At 37.2% G+C, this 26730-nt stretch overlaps 2 protein-coding genes and 2 non-coding genes across 7 annotated transcripts; 1 reads left to right on the forward strand and 3 right to left on the reverse strand.

The window, feature by feature from the left end:
- Positions 1-2991: 2991 nt before the first annotated feature.
- On the reverse strand, positions 2992-6851 carry rpl37 (ribosomal protein L37). Its single transcript, XM_041969233.1, has 4 exons — positions 6754-6851; positions 5910-6045; positions 5564-5648; positions 2992-3099 (listed from the first exon to the last, which is right to left on the reverse strand). Exons 1-4 carry the CDS (start codon positions 6754-6756, stop codon positions 3030-3032), a joined length of 294 nt encoding a protein of 97 aa, XP_041825167.1. The 5' UTR covers positions 6757-6851; the 3' UTR covers positions 2992-3029.
- On the reverse strand, positions 3899-3978 carry LOC121630631. Its single transcript, XR_006008557.1, has one exon. It is a non-coding gene; the product is annotated as a small nucleolar RNA SNORD72 (small nucleolar RNA).
- On the reverse strand, positions 6117-6199 carry LOC121630632. Its single transcript, XR_006008558.1, has one exon. It is a non-coding gene; the product is annotated as a small nucleolar RNA SNORD72 (small nucleolar RNA).
- A 3102-nt stretch (positions 6852-9953) lies between the features above and the next one.
- On the forward strand, positions 9954-25013 carry st8sia5 (ST8 alpha-N-acetyl-neuraminide alpha-2,8-sialyltransferase 5). 4 transcript variants are annotated; one of them, XM_041969229.1, is made up of 9 exons: positions 9954-10814; positions 14350-14457; positions 14777-14872; positions 18904-18996; positions 20669-20830; positions 21348-21492; positions 21591-21703; positions 22709-22801; positions 22891-25013. In XM_041969229.1, the coding sequence occupies exons 1-9, from the start codon at positions 10669-10671 to the stop codon at positions 23351-23353; spliced, it is 1419 nt and encodes a 472-aa protein (XP_041825163.1). In that variant the 5' UTR covers positions 9954-10668; the 3' UTR covers positions 23354-25013. The 4 variants fall into 4 exon arrangements, with proteins under 4 accessions (XP_041825163.1, XP_041825164.1, XP_041825165.1 ...); XM_041969230.1 differs by having other exon boundaries at positions 9956-10814; positions 20744-20830; XM_041969231.1 differs by lacking the exon at positions 14777-14872 and having other exon boundaries at positions 9957-10814.
- Positions 25014-26730: the final 1717 nt, after the last annotated feature.

Genomic DNA, 26730 nt, shown 5'->3' on the forward strand with positions numbered 1-26730 from the left:
ATCGCCTCCTACTGGTGCACTTTTTTCTCTGAATACACTGAACCACGCATTTCTTTCTTTTCCCTTTTCCTTATTTATTTTTTAAAGAAAAAGTTTTTGTTTTAATATTATGTCCAAATCCAGTAAAAATATTTGAAAGGGTTTGTTAAAGAGCTTGAATCAACTTTATTGTGGTGCTTCTAAGGAAAAGATTTTCTACACACATAAAAAGCTTTTAAGGCTTAAAGAAAGCTCAGTTTCCTTTTCATGATTTATTGATCTAGAAATTGAGAATTATGTCAATTATTCAAAATGAAGCTTAAATGCCTTGAACACAAGGCGATTTGTTTTTATCTTTGTTGTTGGCTCAGACGACCTGAAGATATGACTGCAGATTGGGTTGGTAGGGTATGTAAAATTAAAATAATTAAAAGTGTTTCTTTATTAAACTTTCCATTGATGCAAAAAGTAAAACAAATAAGCTGTAATTAAAGTGGCAGAATAAATAAAAAGAATCAAAAATACAAATTGGTGGCAAAACCAACACTTTTTTTTTGTTCTGGAAGTGGAAAGTGGAGAAACCCTGTAGCCGTGTCAAGGTAAATGTTGAGAAATACTGCTGCTATAAAACCCTTGAAGGCTTATCTGTGAGTGAAACCAGACAGATCAACTTGTCAGATCCTTCAACAGATAAAACATTTTAGATTACAGAAAACACGGCAGATTAAAACAAAGAATAAAATGTAGGATTTACTGATGTATTTGCTGTTCTTTACAAGTTTCCCAAGTCTTATGACAAAACAAGGGTTTCCTTTTATCATAAAAGATCATTGGGATTTTCTAGTTTTATGTTTGAGACACTTAGTAGTGAAATCATTGTACCCCCCACCTCCATTTACCACTGCCTCTCAACGAATGACGAATGAGTGCTGGTTTTCCTCACTGCGGTGCCCCTCCAGGCTTTTTCCAGCCGTGACTAAAACTAAATCTTTTTACTCATTTGTAAACCAACTTCCTTTCTGTCATCATCTCAGAAGTTTCAGTATTACATGATGCCTTATAAATATTTAGTCTAGTTTTATTTCAAAGATATTTTGAAGCTACAAAAAGCCATTTGTCCTGTGCTGGTACTTTAGTGGAAACGTAAAGCAGGGATGCAACAGCTTCACCCTCAATCGGTCCTCTGTTAGGACACACTGCAGGATTCCTTCACCAGCTGTGGGACAGACTCCTTGTCCCGCATCCAGAGGCAGAACTGTGTTTTCTGTGTGTTGATTTAAATTCTGTTGAGAAGCAGCTGTTCGGCTGATCTACCGCCATTTTAATTGTAATGTGTGAAAATGATATGATGCCCGGCTGCGAAACAGCTGTGGAACAAAATGGATTTTATTTATAATCTCATTCACAGCAGCATAGTTTTAACAGAAATTCTCTAAATATAATTTTATTCAAAGGGTTCACAGCAGCACAAAATTGTTTAGATATTCTACTGCTGCTTTTTAAACAGTTAATTCCGACCTCTGTTTTGTGTTTATACGAAAGATGATGTATAATGACAAGAACTTGTCAAATTACTAGATTCATTTTCTAAAATGTATTAAAACAGACAAGACATTTGAAGAAGTGCTGGAAAGTTTGTAAAGTCTTCCAGTGTCACAAAAATGATTAGATTTTTATCCATTTTCATTGAGGAAGACAATGTAAAAAAACATACAGCTGCATGAAAAAAATAAATAAATGAAAGAACCTTAAACTAAATTTCAGTGTGATGATAGTCAGGTAGTCAACCTGTTTTAAGAACAGACTTTTTACAAAATCAAAACCACTGTAGCATTGTTAATTCAACAACAATCAAAAGTCAGATTATTAGTAAGGTCCCAGATCCCAGAGCCATAAACTTATAAACATAAACTTATGTTAACATTGGTGAGACCAATCTTTCAGAACACTGAATAAAAATGTCAGGACTGTAAAGAAAAAGTAATTCTTGTCAACATCTTTACTGGCAGTCTGACAGAGAAAGATCCTCAGGTTCACATCACAGATGGAACAATGAATCCTGAATTATGTCAGCAAATTATAAAGGAGCATGAAATGAAGTTTTATCTTGAGGGAAATTTAAACTGAAACTTAATATAAAATGTCATTGAGCAACAAAACCCATGTAAATTATGTTTGTACTGTATCCATCACTTATTCCAATACATGGTTATAAAGATTAATTCAGAATTACTCCAATATATTCAGAACTATTATACATTATGTATAAATGAGATTAAAAAAAAGTTTTAATTTTGTTCAGTTATAAAGATATATTATCGATGGTCAGTTCTAAGTATTAAATCATTCTTCAGCCACATAGTTTGTTTCTGCATTAAATTTAGTGTTTACAATCTTTCAAGCACTACTGCTGCTGGCCCGATTCTCATTTCACACTCACTCCCTCCCTCCCTACCTACCTACCTTGGGTTTTTCCAGTTTACAGACTTCAGAAGGAAAACTGGGTACTGTGCAGTTCAGAAAATGACTAAAATGTTTGGCATTTTCTTGCAGCTGATGAAATAAGCGGACTACCGTTTTCCCTGTTGCCAACAACACTTTAGTGTTTGAATTTCTGTAGGGCCTTGTTTCCATAAACACACTTCCAGTGTAACTCTACTAGATAAAGACTTTACCAGACAGATTTTCTCTGTTTGTTCTCTGTGCAGACTCGTTCTATTAGAGGCCTCACAAGGCTAAAATGTATCAAGTAGACACAGTACAGTAAAATAACAGGACATTTACGTGTGTACAGGTAGACATGTCACTGCAAAGCAGCTAATTCTTTTTCTTAAAATTCCAGGTTTGTTTATTCAATCCAACAATACAAATTATTTTACTGGAAATTTGTAGTTCAGTTAACAAGCGGAAATTATTTTTGGCAGCACATGTGAATCTGTTGACAATCTCAATAATTTCATTATTTCCATTAACATTCAGACAACGACACTGGAAAATAAAGAAAACCAGAACCCCTGTTTAACATCACATTTATTTAACCAAAAATGTGTTTAGGATGAGCTGGAGGCAGCCACTGCAGCACGTCTGGGTTTGGGGGTGGTGCCTTCACGGAAACCATTTCTGTAAAGAACACGAGAGCTGGTAAGTATTTTAGTTTTTTATATACAATCATGGTTAACAAGGTAAAAGTCCTTCGTGACTTACATCACAATGATATTAAACATTTTGGATTTAATTCTAAAAGTTTTGTTATCCCACAGAGCTTACTTCTCTCAGCGATCTCTGGCTGGTTACCCAAACAGCTCTGCTGAGGGCTCATTATTCCAACTATAAACATTTATTTCTTCTACAATTACTAAAATTCAATTACACAAAGAATTAGCCATAAGTGATAGACAGGATATTAAGAATGCTTGTGTTTTTGAACATTTTATTTAAGTCTTTTAAAGGTTTTGCCATAGAGCTGATTATCTGAAGATGATATGACATATTTTTAAATTAACCTTTAAGGGTCAGAAATAATTGCTTGTCTGAACAGGAAAATCACAGGATCAAGCATTTAACTCCAGGCTAGCATGCCAGTTTAACAGAGCGAGCATAAACAAAGCAACAGTCTGGTACCATTCTGTTGAAGTAAAGGAGTTTTTATCCTGCTGCAATCTTTAGGGATGATTAAGTAGTCTGAAATCATTCAAGACATTTTGTTCTACAAGTTCCTGCTGTTTGAGCCCACAGCCTGGGTTGAGAGGCTGGATTCACAGTAAAACTATCAACATTAAATTAGTGAGAAAGAAAACAAAACATAAAAACCCCAAATATTTAAAATTCAACTTTCTAGGTAGAAACCCAAGTCTGCCACTTAGAACCCTAAGCAAGAGGAAAAGTGTCTCCCTCCAGTTTACTGAGTGTGTCCATCTTATGCTTACCTCAGAGAAAATAACTGATATCACAGTAAATTCAATTGTTCAGACATTTTTGTTTCACCATCATTGGTAAGCGTTCCTTAAGTTTTCACAGGACTGAACATAAGCTGCTAATCATCGCTGTTTTTAGTAAATCACAGCATTTATCTGCCATGTGTCAAGTAAACCTACAAAATGACAGCTACAGGTCACCATGTAATCAAAACATTTGATTAAGTTCCATTTTCCCCTTTTTAACTGGAACTGTGATTTCTGAACACCCAAATATCCAATGTCTGCAAACATCTCTGTTTCAAAATAAAAAAAAGAATGACAAATTATCTCGTCCAGGCCCACCTGCATGGTCTTGTCCTCATAGGTATTTAGTTTACAGCATCATGTTTAGTCTCTTAGTAACAGGCAATAAAATGAAGTGTTGGGTAACTTAAGATCTGCTGCCAAATTACTTTGCAATTACATTTCATTTTGTTTGTAAACACTATTAAAATGGTTTATACTAATGTTTGGTTGTGGTTTTGGAAAAGATTTGTATGTACAAACAAACACATTGAAAGCATAGTTATAAACAATGCCTTTTATGGTCTAACGTTTCAAGTTTTCACAAATCATCTAAAGGTTAGGGGAAAAAAATGCTGATATATCTTTTCTTCCTGGGTAAATTAACGTTAGAGGCAGAAATCTAAGGAATCCTGCTAAAATTCTCTCCTGATAAAATATAAAGTCTCACAAACAGATCTAATGTTTGCAGTTCAGGTTTATAAAATACGTGTTCACTAAAATCTTGCACCATTTGATAGTTTCTCAAATCATGTATTCAGTGGAGTCTGAAATGAGTACATGTTTAACCTAATAAGACTGGATGTCACTTGAGCATCATCTTATCCCACTTTAGAACATATTAGACATGACATTCATGGAGCATTTTTTTAAACTTTTCAATCTGGCGTAAAGGCCGGTAAATAACTTTGCCAGCACTGACAACTGTGTCATGTTTTTCCAGGAAGCTCATGTTTGATGAGGACATCTTCTGACAAGAAAAAAGACTACAGACGCCAACTGAACTTATCTGCAGGAAAAGTCAATGAACACTGAACTAAATCAAACTACGTTTACATCCTTGGCTTGCAGACTATAAACGAGAACACAATTGGGTACCATCTCCTCATCCCAAATTAACTGCAAGTAACATTTAACATGTATAGAATAATAACTAAAAACTATCTGACACCTTTGTTGAGTTAATTTCTTTAACAATAATGTTGTGAGGGAGGCTCATTCCATATTGAACTGCCTGAACAACCCTTTCCAAAGTGAGTTTGTCTTAACTAACTTCAGGCTGGAGATTTAGGGCCCCCGTAGGGAGGACAGAGACTTACTGTTGCTCACCACCTAAATGGTAATCGCCATTAAGGTGACCTAACTGGTCTATCTTTTTGTTTATAGCTGTGATCTTATTCATCCTATTTTATTTATTGTTACTGGATTGTAGAAAAAGCTCATTTTTGACATTTGCCATTGGTTCTGATTTTGTTGTTGATTGTTATTGATGCATGTCCTGTATTTCTGTGTTCTGGCTGCAAAACCAATTTCCCTCTGGGTACAATAAAGGAATTTAAATAAATTTAATTCAATTTCTGCTTCATTTTATTATTACATCTCACCTGAATCTGCGGTAGACAACCTTCAGGTGTCTCAGACGGCCAGTCCCAGTGGTGTTCCTCCTCTTGGCCTTTGCACTCCAGTTGTCTGCAAAAAAATTTATTTTATTCATCAACACAGCCTGGACATTTAGCAGCGATAAAATAAATAACATACAGACTTAACATATAGGAAAGAAAATTCAAAGAATTTATAATTTAGTGAAAACTACGACAAGTAAGCAACACATCTGGGTGGTGGATGAAAAGATCCAAGGCTAAAACTGTGTTTTGGTTTCTTTCAAGTGGTTACACCTTTATTCAACAGTTTGGCAATGTAATAATACTACTGCCGCTTGGGTTAACTTACACTTTCTCTTGCGTTTCTGGGGGTAGCCACACTTGCCACAGGTGGACTTCTGCAGGTGATAGGCCTTGGACCCACAACGACGGCACAAGGTGTGCGTCTTGTTCCGACGCTTACCGAAAGATGATGTCCCCTTCGTCTGAGAGGATGACACACATCAGGGGTTAAACACAACTCACTATGAACTTCTACAGTCACATTTATGACAAAGTCTTGTCTCAGTAAAAAAAAAGAATGAATCACAGAAAGTCATTTGTTCAGACATTTGTGTTTGAAAACATCATTGACAAGACATCAGCAAAAGATGACATAGTGGATGTAATATGCAACATGGAACAGAGTCAGACACTTGCGCAATTTACTTCATAATAATAATCAACTGCATTATTGCATGAAACGTATATACATCTCACAACAAATGCATGCTAACACTGACAACACTTGGCAAAATAAAACACATTCACTACAAGTTGCTAGCTAGTTATGCTAACCAATACAGAATAAGCTAATTAGCCCATTTTACCAGATAAAACTTTTTCTCTTAAACTGACTTTTGGTATCTATTGGTAGTTTCACTATAATTAACACATAAAAATATATGGCCTTCTTTCGCTTAATCAATTCTCATTATGAATACTACACCACAGCGCTAGAGGTAGCTAACAAAATGCTGGATAGATGCAACAGAAACTGCAAATTTACTAAAAAATAAAGGTTGTTTTTCAAAAATTCTTTATTAAAAGGGTAAACGTCTTTATCCGAAAGCACGACACAAAAAGTATGTTTCTGATGAACGTCATAGTAAACAGATGTTAACAGATTTCTTTCTGCCAGCGTTGCTTCTTACCATTTTAGTCCGGTGGCTAAAGGAAAAGAGGCCGGAAAAGGAACTTGCGTTGCATGAAATTACATCCGTGCTGTTTCCTGTTCAACATAGAAATGTGTCCCTCGCGACGCATATGAGCGAAATGTACAAATCGGTATTAAACGACAATAAAAAGTATCAACGAAAAACTAAATTATTACAAGTACTTATATTTCAAAGAAATATAATATTAAACAATTTTCCTTTCGTTTTTTAAAAATAACTTTTCTACTTTCTAATAAAGTTTCTAGTAATTTATGTTTTATTTCTGTTTTTCATTTAGCTTGTTTTCAATTTCTGTATTAGAATTTTTATGTGTTTGCTTTTAATAAGGTTACTATTGTACCAAAGGTGCTACTGTTCTTGTTAAGGGTTTGAAGCCGATTTATTTATTTATTCCCATTTGTTTCTCACACTGATATTTATAAGGTAGCATGGGGGCTGGCAGGGAATTCTTGGGTATTATTGTTTTTCTCTAATGCAAGGAAAAAGTCACAAATAATTTCCTCAGTGTCCACCCTGGAGGGAAATAAAAAATAGGGGGTTCACATGTACAAATACCTGGGTATTTGGATTGATGACTCCCTTATATTCAAGTATTAATCAAGTGAAGAATATGTGGCTAAAACTTATTTTTCAATTTAGAAATAAGTTGTGTTTTTCTTTTAATACAAAAAAACAGCTTGCTGCTGCAACTTTCTTGTCTGTGCTGGATAATGAAGATTAGCTGTATACAGTATGAATGCATGTGCTGAAAGTCTTTGAATGGTTGACACTGTTTTATCATGCCTCTCTGAGGTTTATTACAAATTGTAAAATGTAGACACACCACTGTGATATATACTCTCAGGTTGGATGGCCTGCTCTGGCCACCTGAAGGATTTGTCATTGGTAAACTTTAATTGATAAGGCACTGCTTGGATTACTGTCTACTAACTGCTCAGGGCATTCATTCCTATTCTCTCCAATCACATGATTAGTTGTTGCTATATGTTTCACATGGTCGCTCTGAATTGGTTAAAAAGGCTTTTGTTTACTCTGCACCTTCTGCTTGGAATATGCTGCAGAAAGACGGGAAACTACCTGAGTTAATGGAGCATTTTAAAATCTAAACTGAGAATTCTTGAGATTGACTCCACAACGTGTACTTGTGGTTACACAATTTGCTTGTAAATGTAGTTTCTCTTTTTTTGTCCTTTGTGTGTTTTAACTGGGTAACTTATGTAACTATGATTTTGTATTTGATGCTGCCTTTCTTGAACCAGAACTCTCTTGTAAAAGAGGTTCTTAATCTCAATAGGATTTGTTTCCTTAAATAAAGGTTAAATAAAATGTTCATTTGGGTGGAACCTGACTGACATATCCTGAAGCTAAAAGGACAAGTTTCTATCTGTCCTCAAATCTGCAAGCATTGTTGGCTCTTGAAGAAAGCTTGCCTGGAGTCTTACAGTTGTCCTGCTGGCACTATAGAGAGGGCTGGCACTATAGAGAGGGTTGGACAGATTTACAAAGGAGCTTGTGGATTATTTGAGGCTGGAAGTAAATATGGCATTTCAAATTTCCACATTTCATATAACAAAATGCCACAGTATATGGCACAAACCCCAATTAATACACCTCCTGACACTAAAGAGTTTTGCAAGAGACAAAGGAAATTATTATGGCTAGGAAGAATAGGAACAGCAACAGTTTCCCATTCTGTAAGAAGAGACAGTGGTGGAAAGTGGATTATTTTTTGCAGTCATCGCTTGAGAAAGCAACATCAGTAATTTATAGTAAGTGAAAATAGGTTACTGCTAAAACAAGACTTTATCTATGTTTGAGATTGTTCTGTAGCCCATCTAGTCCAGTTCACTCCAAAAGGGGAATTAATGCACCCAGTTATTCACATACACTTTAGAACACAACAGTGCAATACAGTACAATACTGCATGAGTAAAATCCACAGAAAACACAGCCAGAGTTGGGGCTCTTGTGATGTGCTGGGTGTTAAGTATGCTAGACTTATGCCCAAAAGTCCTTCCTGGATAAGGCATGCTGGTCATTATTGACAGCAGCTGTATCAGGGTCCTGTTCTCAGCCACTGATGGGGTGTCCAATTCAATCCCAACAACAGAGCCAGCTTTTTTCACCAGTCCATCTAGTCGTCCAGCATCCCTCCTCTTAATGTTGCCTCCCCATTACACCACAGCATAGAAGAGGTGACTGGCCATGACAGTAAAACATATAGAGTTTACAGATGTTGGAGGACTTCAAACTAATCAATAAACAGAGCTCTGACCTTTCCTGTACATTTGTGTTCATTGACCAGTTTATTGTCTAAGTACAATCTACCTCCTCCACACTGACCACAAGACGGCTGAAGATGGCTTGTGGAAGGGTGCTGGACCTCCTGAAACCAATCACCTTCTTCTGTCTAGGTGGTGTTCAGCTGCAGATTGTTAACCCTACACAATTTCACAAATTGCTCCAGTAAGCTCCTGCGCCCCATCACACCCCAAAGTGTAGTCTGAAAACTTCTGCAGGTCAGTCTACAAAATGCAAGGCAGTTTATTTGTATAGCACATTTCATGTACGGGACAATTTAAAGGGCTTAACATAAAACAGAAGTTCAAACAGAACTAAATCAGACAACAACATTGACGTGAAGCTGTTTTTGAAAACTTAAAAATTACACCAAACCACAGCAATTTTGTTGCAAAGTGTGAAAATAAAGTGACAATCTTGTACATATTGCAGAGATTGGAATAGCAGCCCACCTTGGTTCAGAGGCCAATAACTCAGTGGTTCTTTGCACATCCACAACTCTGCTGAAGTGTAAGCTTCAAGCTTTTGTTGCAAACTCTGTGAATCTGGCAGAAATCAAATGTGGCCTTAGGCTTTTGTAATAAGCCACAGCATCACCCTTTATGTTTAATCAGTTGTGGTTCAGATTTGAACATTTCATGTCCTGCAAAACTGAAACATTACAAATGCCAAAAAGAAGATAAAAGTGCAGTGTACAAACTTTAACATAGCCCCTAGAAAGCATTCATAAGCTGTAAAAGCTTAAAGATGAAAGCAGGTGGATGCACATGAACCAGATACTATACAGCAAAGCAGCAGCCATGCTGTATCCATGTGCGAAGTGTGCCATTTTAAATGATGTCATCAGAGTTTAGAGGCAGGTACTGGAGAGTTTAAACAGCCTGGTTGGAGATATTGTGGGTGCACAGGCGCATCCTTGAAAAACAGAGCGTGACCTTGGGTTTTGGCTGAGTAAGGAGCGTATGAGAGAAACGCGGCGCGCCCCCGGCTGCCAGGCTGAGAAAAGGCGCATCGTCCTCTATTTTTCTTTTTTTTCATTTCAGTCACGTCGCTTTGCTCAGATTTGAGATGAGCCATAAGGGATGTGTATTTATCCTGCCCAGATCCGATCTGTCACCAAATCTAAGAGAAGAAAAATACGGATAAATCAGGCTCAGAGGCGATGCTCTCTCTGATTTAACATTTCGGGATTAATTTAAACCTGGATTCTTTTGGATGCTTTAGCGCGCTATTTTGGACAATCTGCAATCTGCGTGCATCCATCCAAGTCACCGCACCTCGTCGAAGCGAGTAACACGGTAGAAAATAAATAATTAGCCGACCTTCAAGACATTTGATGGTTTTCTGCATCCTCCTTTGCGCAACGTATAATAAAAGCTACAAGATCATTTTAGAATTGGAGTCTTTAATGGTTGGCAAAAGAGATTACAAGCGATAAATTGCGATGCTTAACATCCACCACTAATTATGCTGTGGTTACAGAGTCGCAAAATAGTGTAGAGAGGTAACGGACAATGTGCAGTTGGTCCTGATTCTGGACCTGAATGCAGTGGAAAGAGACACCTAACCGGGTGTCACCGTCAGCCCTGGATGCTGCGCCGAAGGATGGCATACACCGACCCATCGTCGGGTAAAGATATACTCGGCAGTAGATCACTGTGTTTTATATTTATTTGCGCATTTGGACTCGTCACACTTTTGCAACAGATTCTCTATGGAAAAAACTACATCAAGAGGTAAGTGTTGACTATTTCTCCTTGGAGAGGATAGCTCAGACCCTGCATTATAAATGGGGTGTGCACATTGTAAGGATAAAATTTCAAAAGCATGCCTTCATCGCCGTTTTGATATTGATTCTTTCGTGAAAAGCAAAATAATTACAAAAAATAGCTCTGGATGAGCTATATGTTGGGATGCAGAGGGGAAAACAAGCTTTAGTGACTTGAAAGAACAATAACCATCCATCTTTCCTCCCAGCGGCAGGAGCAATTTCCATTGGATTTATTTTTTGATATTTTCTGAAAATTAAGCATCATGATTCATACCATACACAGTGCCTCAGCTGTGTATGGTAATGTTTTCCCTTTCTTTTCCCAAAGATCTTTATTTGATTTTTTTATTTCAGCCTTTTTGACTGGTCATAGCCTACATCTTAAAGAGGCATCAGTTTATCATAATGCATATACGCTTTCTGGAGCTGATGATGACTGCAGAGAGCAACATGTTAGAGATGATGTGTATTTCTTTTAGGTCCCTGTTGAATAAATCATTTCCAGGCACCACATAGTGCTCATACAGTCACTGCAGAGCCATGCTCTATAATAGCTCTGCATCTCATTCCCTGTATGAACTGAGCCCTGTTTGGTAGTCCACTTTAAACCCCTTCAATGATCCATTATTTACAAACTTGCAGGCTGCTTTCTTTGATACACTGGAGAAAGATTCAGTGTGAGATGAGCAGATATTGAGAAGCTGGGATATTTGATGTTTGTAGCTGATTAGAAAAGCTTATGTAAAAATTTTAAGTATAAGAAAACAACCCCAAAACTTTACCCCCACCCCCAGATATTTACAGAAAGCACATATATGCTTCCTTCAAAGCAAACGTATATGTGCTGCAGTCTGAGAGTCCCCCACAACTAACCCCTCCCCTGCCACCCTGCTGGGCTGGTCTGATGAAGCTCAGGGTGGATTCATGGCATCCTGACTTCTGCAGAGAGATGCATGAATTCAGACCCAACACTCACACACCTCTCTCCGCCTGTGGCCTGACTTTACTCTTATGCTCACTCAGCTTAGGAGAGAGAGGGGGGGGGGGGGGCAAGCCACACAACGGAAACCCATGGGCTCAGCGGCAGCCATTTTGCTACAGCTTGTCTGCATAGAGCAATTGGGGGAGACATGGAGAGACTGAAAGGGAGAGATGAAATGAATGTGATTGTATGTGAGTGTGTGAAATAAAGAGAAAGGGAGACAAAAGTGAAGTTAACCCCATGGCATCTCTCAAAGTGTAAATAATCAGAGGTTGTCCACATGGGTCTGACCACACCCAGCATCTTCTCTTGCTAACCTCAAGCCCGAGACCAATGTGTTTTACATGCTTGTATTTTCAGGATTTCACAGAAAAAAACAGCTTTTTTAAAGGGACATTTATCATGCTGCAGAAGAGGGATTTAGGTGTCTACAATACATTTAAGATGTTTCATCCCTCTTACGGCAACTCACTTTGTGTGAACATTGCCCCTCTGTAAATGCAGCGAACCATTAAAGTCCAACTCTTGCCATGAACATTGTCGTACTTGATAAATTGGCCATGAATCTGGCCGTTGAGCATCCATGTAATGGTATCACATGAATCTGCTCTCTGCCTGTTATCACTGGCATCAGTCTGTGGAGAATGAGGGATTGTAAAATGGAAGCTCATTGTGATCCCAGTGAGTGACACACTTCTAGAAAGAAGGATGCAGAAACTGACTTGAAGAGGGTTACAGCTAAAAATAGTTTCACTTAAGAAAAAAGTCAGCGAAGGTTGCAGGTTGGAAGGGACCAGTGTGCAACCATCTAAAGTAAGATGTGACTTCAGCTAAAATCTTAATTTATTTTGCCATAATTATTCATTAAATTTGCTGATAAAAAGTGTGAGAACAAAGTTTTTAAAAAGTTCAAATTGTCATCTTCAAACAGTTCATATTTATCTTATAGTGACATAAGACAAAGAATGCAGCTGGTACTATTGTAACCTGCTGTTTATTTAATTATCCAAGTTAAACTATTCTATTAATTAATGTGACTTTGTTTGTGAAGCCATCTTGATGCATTGTGTTAGTGGGCTGTAAAATATCTTCCTGATTCTGAACAGCTTTCTGTATGTAAAAAGAAATAGAATGAAGATTTGATGAATTTTGGGATTTGGGTACCCCTGGACAGATAGCATAAAATATGGCAAAAATGGTCACATTGGACTATAAAAACCATTCCTCCCTTATATTCTCATTGCCTGCAATGCCTCGGGGTAGAATGAGATCATCCTGAAAAACTCTGAGCTTGTTTGTCTACTAATGCTTGGATTACTGTCTGAACTGTGCTCATAATTGAGTCAGCAGGAGATAAATGATCTTGCTGAGGGTCAGCTGGGATAGGCTCCAACCCCTGCTGTCCTGAACAGGATGAAGCGCATAGAGAAATCGGATGGAATGGATATCAATATTCTCCTTATTTCATCTGCTAGTCACAAGTAACCACATGAGATTTTGACTAAAACTTTTAGTTTTGATAATCTTTTGCTTTACGTACTAAACCCAGGGCACCAACATTTATCTGATTTCAGAGTTTACTTCTGCCACAGCTTGCAGAGAGTTATGGAAAGGTTGAAGAGGCACTCAGAGAAGCTAAATGGGCCTGCAGATCAGTACTGACACAAGTCTCCTGTGATGAATGCTCACTCACATAATGCATGTAGAGAGGCTCTCTGGATTCAGTGTCCCTGCTGAAATTAGCACAACACCCACAGAGCACTCATAGAAATGAGTCACTCATGAATACTTGCATAACTGTTAGTCAAATAATAGAAGTTGAACACCCAGTCATGTTTGGATGGGTGGAATGTAATTATCTTAATATGGCAAGTTTCAAACAAGTCAGATGACAGCTCTCTTAAAGGGTCAAAATAACTGCAGAATTAGGCTTTAAACTGGACGGCGCCATCCATACCATCTGTGTTAAAATGGTTGAGTTCTCAGACTGTTCTCCCAGGTTGAATGATGTTAGATACATTGGCTAAATTGACCCTTCTGTTGAAATCCTTTGCATTAGTGAGATCTGGCTTTAAAAATGGACCTAACTGGCAACGTGATCTTGGCTTTAGTACACTTTGGCAAATCTGTTAGCATTTCTTCTCAGACACAATTTTACACTTGGAGCAAATTGGCATTGATCATTGTCCTTAAATTATAGTGACTTTTAAATATATTGACCTACAAGTCTAACACTGCTGCAAGCCAATATTGCAGTTTTAATGTCTGAATCACACAGAATAGTGGCAAGAGCCCAGCTGAGCATAAATTAACTGTTTACACTTCACTAATGATTCTTTTTATACCATGTTTGGTGTCACAATTTGCTTTCTTGAGCATAAAAAATGGTCCCCCTTCATTTAAATGTGTGCGTGTATATATGAATGTGAAATTTTGAGATTTATAGATGAATGCATGGGCTTTTGTGTGGAGAATAAGGACAATAAATTCCAAATAAACTGCCTGATTTTCTTGCTAGTGCGCAACAGTTTAGCCGACTCAAAGGGGACGAGACAGGAAACTGGACCGGCCCCATTAATTTCTCCGATGACGGATCTCTGAAGCCTGCCAGAAATGGAAGGAAAAGGTACCTTTCCAGAGTGACTGAGTACACAACATCTCTGAGAAAAGAGAGCATGTGTGGGTGTGGGAGAGAGAAAGATAGAGTGAAAGACAACACAAGCTTCAAAGCCATGCTAGTGACGACCCAGCCCTGCATGCATGGACTGGTGTACGAACATGAGTCTCCTCAGATGCTGTAGAAAGAACACAAGTAGCAGCACATTCACACTTTTCTTCTTTAATTGTTTAAAAATCTGCAGCTTCAGGAAGTTATGAGGGGGTGCTGATGTCACAGGGTAACATCACACATTTAACTCTAACTTAACCTGTCTGCATGTTGACAGATGTTTCCGTCAGAATTTACAGCCAGATTCACAGATCTCCGTAATAATCACACCCTGCCTAGCTGATATTAAGAAGAAAAAAAAACGCCCTCAAAGGTAGGCCAGTTTGAAGGCATTTCTAGTATTTTCACAGAAACCCAAGAATGCCTCTTTCTTTTTCATTAGTTAAAAGGTATAACTCTCATATTTTTCAGTGGTGGTTGCACTTCAGATTTGCTCTTGCATGTTGTCTGATCCCGTCCACCTCGACCCCAAAACCCCAAACCCACCCTCCCCTCTTCAGAAGCTGGTTGAACCACGGTCTCCTGTTGATGTACTGGCTTCTCCTTGTACCTCTGTATCCCATCCAGCACCCATCTCAAAATGCCTTGTCCTCCTCAGCCTCTGTCTCATGTGTTCTGCACAGCTCTGTGTGTATGCCATGTACATAATGTGGACACTTGTCTCTGCTCCTCCTATCTCCCCTTCTCACATCTGCATTGTCTCTCTCTGCAACCTGGATTTACCCCCCCACCCCTTCTCCACTTTCCTTTCCTTCTTAAACAAAAAAACAGGAACATGACAGATTTTACCCCCCCTAAATCTCCAAATACTCATTTCATTGAGCAGCAGATGTCAGTATCTGTGATAAAATGCTGGATCGGTTTGGAACCAGCATTGTAAAGTTAATACAAGATGCCATAAGAGATGGATTTAATCTCATTAAATTAATCATCTATTGTCTTGCTTTTAGAACCGAACAGAGAACACTTGCAAAGGTTTCGTCATCTTAGCTAAAACAAAACTGAAACACCCCATTCAGGGGGTCAGATATGTTACATAAGCTCCTCTCAGTGTAACTCCAGAAATACGCTGCATCATCAGGTGGATGTAGACAACCAGTTTCATCATTCCTTCTTTGAAACATCCCATCCCAGCATCTTGATCTTTTAATGCATCTTTCCATTTATTGCTCGTTGCATTCTTTTATTGCCATGTTGGATTTTATTTTTTTATTTATTTTTTTTAAGACTCACCTCATTTGCTTTCACAGGTCCAGGTAATATGTATTAATTTTTTTCCATTTTTCAAAACATTGCACTCTATGTAATATCTGACAAGTACAGACATTCTTTTAATTAACAAATGTTATGGTTGCTGCCAAATTACATCATGTTCCTCAAAACATTGTACATATAAAGAGCTTTACAAGGCTCAGATATAGAATGGGAGGTGTATTTATTAAGAGGTCACTGTAGACCAGGGTGTCCAGGTCATCAAGGGCTGCAATCCTGCAGGTTTTAGATATCTGCTTGATCCAACACACCTGATTCAAATTAAATAGCTCTCATGTTGAAAAAGCATGTTTAAAGCATGTTGACCCATCAGTCGGATTCAGATGTGCTGCAGGCAGCAGGAAACATCCAAAACCTTCAGGACAGAAGCCCTCGAGGTCCAACTTTGAGCACCCTTTCTGCTGACAAAGCTCATTTCAATCAAAGTTAAAATAAATTGTAAACTGCCTGTTGTACATGGTGACAATAGAAAAAGTACACTCTAAGGATTTAGATTGCAACTGATTTAAGACAAGCTTCTAGAAAAACAGACAGACAAATATTAGTCTGTGAGTTTTGTGGCCCCTCTGCTCAAATCTAACAGGAAAATGCTCAATCAGGGCTAAAAACAGCAACATTCTTTAGAATGAGATTATTTGGCTACTATAAATGTGCACTTCTCACATTGAGCACCTTTTAGTTGTCCAGTTTTTTACAGCTCACATTTTCATGCAAACAGACAGAAAATTTAGAGGAAAATATTGCATCACTTCAAAGATAAAAAAGCCAATATGTATTTAAATGTAATGATATGACATTTGAGTTTGAGCTCCTTCAAAGTATTTAAGTATATCCGACTTAAATCATATTTAATTATAAAATGCTAAATTCAGACAAAAATGTTGAACTAAAACAAAACTTTTCTTTATGTTACTTCTATTAAGAAAATTATACATTATGGGAAATGGAACCTATTAGGATGAAAACATCTGCCTCAAACTGCTCTGAAAACTAGGCTTTCAACTGTTTTTTTCCCCCCCCATTACTGACCAGTGTGCTGCTGAGCTTCCTGAAAACTGTTCCATCACTGATAGATATTAAATCTTAAAGTTGTATATTTCTGCGGAAACAGGTACATTCCAGTTTAATTTTCCTGTCCAAATACAATCACTACAGAATCCAAAAAGACCAAAATGGTAACATCCAAATGCTGCATTGTCCATCATTTATTTACACTCTATGGGGGAGAGGAAACACACAAAGTCAGAATACAGCTGCTTGGTAGTTTATTAATATTTAATGAATATATTTACATTGTAAAGGCAAGAGTGAAGTTCATACATGTTGTCCTTTACTTTTAATATGATGCACTCTAAAATTGATGGCACAATGCCATCAAGGCATACCAGACATTTTACTGTTATTTCAGCTGGTCTTGCACCTTGATCTCTATACCTGTCACCAGCAGTGTGAGAAAAACATTAACACCAAAATTAAAGTGACAGTTACAAAGACAAAGAGTTAAAAAAAATTTTTCAGATAATTTATTACCTGGTGTACTCTTTTTTTAAACTTTCCATTAAAGCACAGCTATGCAAGTCAAGTCGCAGAATGAAAATATACACTTTTAAATAAGCATAATACAAGTTCCCTTTAAACTTGAGTAAACCATCACCAACAAAGACAAGAACAGTGTTCACTTTCAGATAATTATCACTGACTTTGAACTAAACTATTGATCTTAATGTTTATCTGTTGTATGTTAACAAGTGTAAGAAAGACATAATGAAAAAACCATGATACAGTTACAGTGGATCCTTCTAAAATTAGATGATATTTGTTGCCTTTAAAAGACAAATGTGTTTATTATCCTATAATAGTGTCTCATTTGATCATGTAATAATCTGAAAGCAGAGACCAACAGATCAAACTGCTAACACATACTGAACCAGTATCCTGGAAGTATCCTTAAGAAGGTTTTAATGACGTTCAGTAATAAAAAACCATAAAATGTTTTTGTTGTCTATCAAAAATTCCTTTCCACTACCTTATAGAAAAAAACAAAACAAAACAAAACAAAACATTGAAACAATGAACTGCTGAAATTTTTCTTTCTCCTGTTTCAACATGCATCATAGTTACCTCATCCCAAAACACAAATACACAATCACACACTTTATCCAGACTGCACACAGATCACATGCAGACTTAATGCTGAGCTGCAAGAAAAAAGGGTCAATGCACAGATAAATAGCACCTTAATTACACCTCATGTAAGACATCTTCCTAAAAGAAATCAAACAGCAAAAAAACAGTATTGTCATGGTGACTGCTTCATGTGTCTTAAACAAATTTCTCTCATCCTTGATGAGATTAAATTCCTAAACTCTTTGTTGTTGTTGCCTTCATGATCACACGTTTGCATGACCACTTGTGTATATATTTATGTTTACAGTGACGCAAATAATCATAACATCACACTCTAAGACAGAAAATCATGTTACTGCAGCCAGCAAACAGTTAGTTTTACTTACTGTATATAATACAAAATATCACACTGTCATGCTCATATCCACCAAAAACAACAATATAACCATCTAACCCTTCGTTTTAACTAAATGCACTAAAATCAGCTTTTTATTCCTTTTCAAACTGTATTCTGTTTCTCTCTTTAAATAGCTAATCAACATATTTTAACCCCTCAACTCTTTTTACCCCATGCAAGCTCTCATTATAACCAGTTTAACAGATGAAAGTATGAGAGGTCCTTACTGAGTTTAATTTATTGGTTTAGACTAAGATGTCATAGAATCTGGTGCAAGTGTCCAGTAAACAGTATGTAACTATCCTGCTTGTGAGCCCTGAAATCAATTGCATCACTTCTGTCATTTGTCATCCCACAATGCTCTACTTTTAGTCTAATATGTTATAATTGCAAACCGCAGACATTTAGTTTGAACTATTTCGTTTTATTTTCATTATAAATGTATATATGTATATATTACAAATGGTTGTAGTCTGTTGTTAATTCTGTTGATCTCTTGTGTGTTAGTTGCTGTAGTAGGAGGAGGATGACTGTGTTTATCCCTTCAGGTATCTGGAAAACTATGATGGCTCACTTGATTACAACTCCACTGCATGCAGGGAGCTCAGACAAGAAATCATGGATGTCAAAGTCCTGACAATGTGAGTGCAAGAATAATTTATGACACAAGTAACAAAGGTGGTGGACAACTTTCCTTAGAAGGAGAATATTTGCAGCCTTATTCAATCATCAGTTATTTCTTAGTAAGCTGCAGCCTCTTAATATTTCTAATATATACTTTACATTGATATCTTGGATATTTGTAGAATAAATTTGGATAATTGTCTTAATTCTAAAAACCAAAAGTCTCAGCCGTGGACCCTTGAAAAAAAACGGCCTTGAAGAAGAGAAGCTCCATTTATAGTGAACATTTCAATGTGGTCAGAGAAAGAAAAACCTTATTGTCAGACCAGTATGCCTCAGCAGATGACCCTAAAGACCACAAGGCCGTAAACATGTCGCTCTGACTGTGAAGTTTAGTCATTATACTATAAGCCTTTCTGGATTTTTGTCCTCTCTAGTCTACAGAATTGTGCCTGTAAAATTTTTAAAAAATACTTTTAAAAACAGCTTAAGATGGCTGGCACCATATTTCTAGATGTAAAAAGGGAGCAGGGATCAGTTCTCCACCAAGGCCAGTACTTCATATTCTGCAGTTTGAAAGAGTGATCCAAATCTGCAACACAAGGACACATTTTCATTATATATATATGTTGAAAATTCTTGCTAAATGTCGACACAGAGGTTTGTGATCGTAGTTCCAGATCGTACCAAAAGTGTGGAACCAGTCCACATGCTGGCTTATATTGTTACTGACAGAATATATTATTGTGTCATTTTAAACCCTGTTTAGATTAGCAATTCATGCAATGCCAAAGTCATTACGCACCAAATGTATTTGACAAAGCTTAACAGTTTCCAGTTTATGGACCAAGAATCAAAAACAGACGTGTAGTTATTCAATACTTATGCAGATTACAGAGAAATGATTCAATAAACAGATACTTGTGTAATGATTTCACTTTACTGTCTCTGATTTTGTCGGGCCTTCAGAGATTGACCTCTATGCTGTTGAAAAAATAGATGCTGAGCATTTGTAATTTTTAATCATTAAGGGATCAGGAGGCTTTTCCACCAGATAACTATTTGTGCAAGCAAGTCCAAAAAAACAAGATGAAGGAAACCTGAAATAAAACTCAAGGAGAGACGCTCTTAAATCTAGTATAGAGGATAAGATATTGATTTTATTTCCAACACTTTCTAGCTGAGTGTACTCTTATCTTCAGTTTCACTACGGCACACTCTAAATGAACTCTTAGATCACACAGCAGATGCATTACACTTCTTAATGAGGCAGTTGCGCTTATGGTAATCTGAGCACTATCTTTCATCTAGTATAAAAATGAACATTGTCCAGTGACCTTTGGTGCACATCCCTCAGGCTGTCAAACTTTATTGTCAAACTCGTTCTGGGTGCTGGACGAAGGGCCTTGAGTCACTCTAGTTGTGGCAGGGAACAGCTGCAGTCATTCTGCCAGATAGCAAAATGATGGCACAAGCCAAGAGCAAATTACATGGCCCAATCACCTCAGAGGAAATATAAGTTCAAGGACAGCTTTTTACTGACGTGCTCAATGAGGCATTTCTTTATATCCATCTGCATCCACTGGCATCACTCGACCAATCACAGCATAATCACTGCAATTTCTGCCTGCTTGTTTGACTTCTGTAATCTTTTTTTGAACATGCTTTTTTATATTTATACCCTTGTAGAAACTTGGTTAAACGGAAAATACGTGGACATGAGTATCGTTCCTCATACCACAAGTCTCTCTGCATTTCTGCCAGGGTGAAAACCTCAGAGCTGTTTGAGAGATGGCGAAACCTGCAGGTGTGTAAGTGGGAGCAGAGCAAGGAGGAGACCAGCAACTTTAAGTAAGCACCGCTCAAGATGAGAACTGTATGTTAGAATATCTGGATACTTATCTTTATTTATTTATTTAATTTATTTATTTTTGTCTTAAGTAACTAAAAAAGGGCAAAACAAAAAAAATTTTTACTCATGTTTTGGAGATCCTCCTCATAAAGACAAGTCCATAAAGGAAAAAAGAAGAAGAGAAGAAAAGACATAGTATATTAGTTATATAGCATGTTCTGTATTTGTTCTTGGTGCTTAGTAATAGCTGTAATAGATAATCACTTCTGTATTTTGCCACCAGCACACCCAGTGTTCAGCTTTTCAGTGCTTCTTTTTTGAGTAAAGCAGGAAAAGATCAATAAAACATTAAAACACATTCTAAAGTGTTTGACTTGAGTAATAATTTTACACAAACTCCCTAAACAATTAGGACATAAAACTGTCAACTAAACACACAGATGGGCTCCTTTGGTTTTGATTTTTGGTGTTGACTCTGATTAAAGTACTTTCCATGACTCTTTTGTTCTCCTTAAGGATGTCTCTGTCTCGCTGCTGTAATGCTCCATCCTTTCTGTTCACCACCAAGAGGAACACTCCTGCAGCGACCAAGCTGAGGTACGAGGTGGACACCAGTGGTATCCTTCCCATCACCACTGAGGTCTATAAGATGTTCCCAGACGTAAGTTTGTTGCTTCTTAAAGAGTGGTTGCTCTGCTTCTGCTCCTGTCCTGTTTTTTATCAGCTGGCTTGCCACTGATATGATCTTTGTCATTTCAGGATATGCCATATTCTAAATCACAGTTTAAGAGATGTGCTGTGATTGGAAATGGCGGCATCATTAAGAACAGCAAATGTGGAAAGGAAATTGACTCAGCAGATTTTGTTTTCAGGTACAAAAAAGATAATCTTTCAGTCTTTTTTTATGTCGGGCTGTACAAGAATGAACATGATGTGTTTTAAGATGGTGGACATCAGTTGACTTGTACATTTGTACAAGTATATAATACAGGAATAAATTGAGTTTTGTGTATTGTACCAAAAAGCTTTTAATGCCAGCACAGGATACAATGACATAAAATTCTTAAACTAAACTTTGCATATGAAATATGCTCATGAAACATCCTCCTCTTAGACAAATTAGACTGTTGCTAACCCTTAACTTCTTAATATCTTTTTAGTCACTTTTGAAACAGTGAATTTCAATTTTCCACTGAAGCAAACAAAACTGGCTTCTCATTTCAAGCTCGGTAAATTGACCAGCTAACGCTAGCTAGAAAGTTAATTAGGCTAATATTTAATCCATAAGTGAATAGCTGAATTTTCAAAATGTTAAAATCTTCACCACATTTTCATTTCCAACGTGTCAAACCTCTGAGATATTGTGCACGTTGAAAGCTTTGGCAGTATTAAATGGCAACAGTAAAAGATGATCTGCAGCTTTTAGTTATAAACAAGCAACATTGGTCTCTTACAGGTGGTCCCAAAGTCCCAAGATCCCTAAACACTGCAACTTTTTTTTCATTTCCTTCTGCTCTTTATTTACTGGTGCTTACTTTTTATGTCACTCACTGTTTAGTTAGGCTTAGCCGTCATAATTAATGAATTAATTAGCTTTACACATTAAACAACTTAGTTAAGCTTAGAAAAAATGTGCTCCTCTTACACGCACCCCATCATAACCTTAATCCAGCAAACAATTACACTTTTTTGTCCTTGTGTAATACATATGTTAAATATGGTTTGTAAGGGACTGACTGTATTTACCCATGTTTAACTCAGTTATTAAATGCAAATGGTTCCAAATGGTGTTACCCATTTTTAACCCATACACTCATTTCACATCAGTTTCCCCACTAGCTAAAACTCTAAACGACTTATTTTTGTCTCTTTTGCAGATGCAACATACCACCCATTAATGAGAAGTACTCAGCAGATGTTGGCTCTAAAACAGATCTGGTGACAATAAATCCGAGCATTATTACAGAGAAGTACTGTTAAATTGTCATCTCTTTAGTATGCTTCTTCTTCTGGTGTTCTTCTCTTTCTGCTTTAGTTATGTGGTTCACTTTCTCTGCAGATTTCAAAAGCTGGAGAAATGGCGGCGACCCTTTTATGAAGTCCTTCAGAATTATGAGAACTCTTCAGTGGTGCTGCCTGCCTTCTACAACACCCGCAACACTGATGTATCATTCAGAGTCAAGTACATGCTGGATGATTTTGACTCCCAGAGAGGCGTGTTCTTCTTCCACCCGCAGTACCTGCTCAATGTGCAGCGTTTCTGGGCGGTGCAAGGTGTCCGGGCGAAACGACTCAGCAGCGGCCTGATGCTTGTGACCGCTGCCTTGGAGCTGTGTGAGGAGGTCCATCTCTATGGTTTCTGGGCATTTCCTATGAATCCCTCTGGCATCTTCATTACTCACCACTACTACGACAACGTCAAGCCACGGCCTGGGTTTCATGCTATGCCCCATGAAATTTTCAACTTCATTCACATGCATACACGTGGGATCATCCATGTACACACCGAGCAGTGCACGTGATTTCTTATTTCTTTTTATTTCACCACTATTTTAACTATAATTTAGGTCAATAGGAGCAAGCATTTGTTCCTATTAATTTGCCTACATGTTGAAGATTGCTCACTTGAAGCAAGTTTACTGCTGTTAAATCACCATGGTTTTCTCTGACTCCCATGACCATAGGATGCTAGTTTTTAATGTGACAAGTGGTCTTCATAGTGGTGTTGTTTCTGTGAAGTTTTCTAGTGGCTCTGCTGTACAGAGGTGTTGTTTTCTACTCAACTGCACTGATATTTAACCTGAAATGGGGCTGCAGAGGGTGTTTTCATGCCCCTGCATCCTCCTCTCTCTTCTCTCTTTTTCTCAGACACTCCGTGGGTGTGGCAGCTTTTAATGTTTGTGTAAAACAAAGCCTGAACCTCCTATTGAGCTATTATAGACAAAGGAAAAAAGAAAGAAAAGATATAACTGTAACATTTAATTGTCTACTTTTGTAAACTATTTCCTTTTCACCTGATTCGCTAGGTGAATATTTTAAAACACTGTTGAAATGGCCTGTTTTCAGTGGCCTCCTTTCTCCCATTTAAAATATCCTCTGATACTTCTATTGAAAAAAAAGTGCAATTAGAGGTAACCATTTTCCCCTTTTTCTTTTGTGGCTTGTCATGGTTTTGGACTAAAGTCAGATAAATACAATATTTCAACAAATCTATGACATTCAAGTTAATCCAAACTGTATAATGCAGTACTGCAGTGCAACCCAGCCTTTTGCTGTCATTTTTGTCTTAAGCCATTTTGCCTTATGAGGTATCAAACCCCTCTGTATGATGTGCAATACACCCGCGTGTTTTGCATCTACAAGTACGTTACATCATCAACATCAACTACAACATCAAATCAGATATTGGTTTGGCTTTTAAATTAAGGGATGCTCTGATATGAGTCTGTCTCATCTCATATTCTGTTTAATATTTCCCTATAAACTCCATGATCATATAATGCTCTGCATGAATTTACTCTATACTTGGCTTGATGTGTGCCTGCTTCAATGACCACTGACATATGTTTACACTTAAGCCTCTATGGATCACAGTGCATTTGGAGATGTAGACACAAAATTAGAGAGTTTTTTTAATGGTGTTATCATTGATTATAGGAGTAACAACAAAAGAAGATGGCTGCTGCCCCTCTTTGTTGTTGTACTACAACTCCTATCCTCTGTACTTCACCTTCTTCTGAATTGTGACATTCAGTTTGCACTGAAGAAAGCATGTGCATTTAGCTACTGGAAAGCTGTGCAGATTTCTTTCCTTTTTTTTAACACTGTAAAATATTATAAGAGACTGTAAATGAATATTTTGTCACTCTTCTATCAATGCTTGGCTGCGTACTTGTTCATTCAGTTTGTATTAAATGACTAAAGAGGTTTAAATATGTTGTTCTTTTCATCAGTTTTGTAGACTCTGCTTGTGCATATATGCACAAGACATATGAGTTAATCAAACACCAAAAAAATTAATTAGCTAAAACACTAAACTGTTCTGCAGTCACGACTGAATTCAGATTGAAAAAGGAGGTAAAGTGGTTTGTGTATACAGGTAATATATAACACAATGCTTCTTACTGACTTGTTCATTCTTTATACTGCTACTGTGTTTGTAAATAAACTTGTTTGGATTTTCTCATTTGTATTTTAATGGATGTGTGTGAGTGTATTTTAAACGGAAACATTCATGCCTTTGTAGAACTGCTTTGCCAAGGTGTGCATGGACAGAAAGTGAAGTAATCTCACTTAGGTAATTTGAATTTTTAATAGCTGGTATTGCTCCACATGTAAAACCAGATGGACAGCAGGCCTGGTCAATGAGAGGACAAGAAAATAAGATGCAACCAAGTAATGAAAACATGGGCGAATCACATTTCCACTAACAAGAACTTTTTAACACAAGAAACCTTTTGAACATTTGGCATCTTAACATGATTTACCTGCAATTACAGTCTGTGGACAAATAACAAGTAAAAGATTCCACAGGTCTTACCGCAGAACTCTAGCCCTCTCAGGCCTGAAGGGATATTTTTAGGTTTTAACCTCTTCTATTTTTAGACAGCCAAGAGCAAATGAATATGTATAAGGCCCAAGTTAATCATGCAAAATAAAGTCTGAAGGTTTAACCAGTTAAATAGCTTCATGTGTCCTTACATGCTAAGAAATAAATGATGAGTCACTATAAACATCAGATATTACCACTACACAATGAATAACTCCTGGTTACAAGTACACTAATAATTATAAAAAGAAATAATAACATTCTGTTTTTTAAGTTCGATGTAGGGATTCCTCAGACCAATTAGTGAGTGTAGACTCTGCTGGCATCCACTGGCCAGGTAATCTGATGTTGAAAGATCAATATGACCAAACTCTGCCCTTCCCCTTGATACCGACATTATCAGGTGTCAGATGGCAGCAATAAGGCTAATGGGATAATTTGGCTCTTCGTCAAGTGCAGATGTGTGTGTCAGTGTGGTAGAAGTGCAACAAAAATAATCAGTCATTCATTACATTAAACCAGAGGTGTCAAACTCCAGTCCTCGAGGGCCTGTATCACGCAGGTTTTTATTGTTTCCCTGATCTAACACACTTAATTGAAATTAATGGGCTATTGTGAAGAAGATGAAAAAAGGCTGTTGGATCCACTTGATTTTATTCAGGTTTGTTGGAACAAGGACATAACTAAAACCTGCAGAATAGTGGCCCTTGAGGACCAGCGTTTGACACCCCTGCATTAAACACAGACTTGCTAAAGAAGGAGGAAACAACGATATTCAATGCTGTGAGGACATTAATAGCAATATCTTATAATTAATTTCATTTTTGATTAAGCTGAATATTGTTTAATATGATGTCTCCTCCAGCATTAACTGATAAATTAAAAAGCATTGTGAAAGTAAAATCTAAATCCAGGTTTTTTTTTTTTAGATGTTCATAAAAATGAACATGTTTAAGAAATTTAATAATTTATTTCCAAGTGATTTGATCTAAATGATTTCAAAATGAGTCTGAATAGAACTGGCCTATAATAATAATAATAATGATAATAATAATAATAATAATAATAATAATAATAATAATTTAACACTTCCCTTAATTTAAGAACTCATTGCTGTATGAATATACAGAAAAACAGGCACTTTACTGCAGGTCTTCACTTTCTTTTACTCTTTTACTTACTTTAATCTCACAGCTGCACTCTTTGCCAAGACAAAGAAAAGTAGTTGTAAAGGAGTGTCTGTGTGTTTGTCTGTCTGTCTGGGTGCGTGTGACTGCGGGTAAAAGCGAGACGCCCCCAGCTCGTAAAGCGATCCTGACACTATGAATAATGGAAGGTGCGGTGGCAGAG

Source organism: Melanotaenia boesemani, chromosome 19 (assembly GCF_017639745.1).
Source record: "Melanotaenia boesemani isolate fMelBoe1 chromosome 19, fMelBoe1.pri, whole genome shotgun sequence".
Lineage (NCBI taxonomy): Eukaryota > Metazoa > Chordata > Actinopteri > Atheriniformes > Melanotaeniidae > Melanotaenia > Melanotaenia boesemani.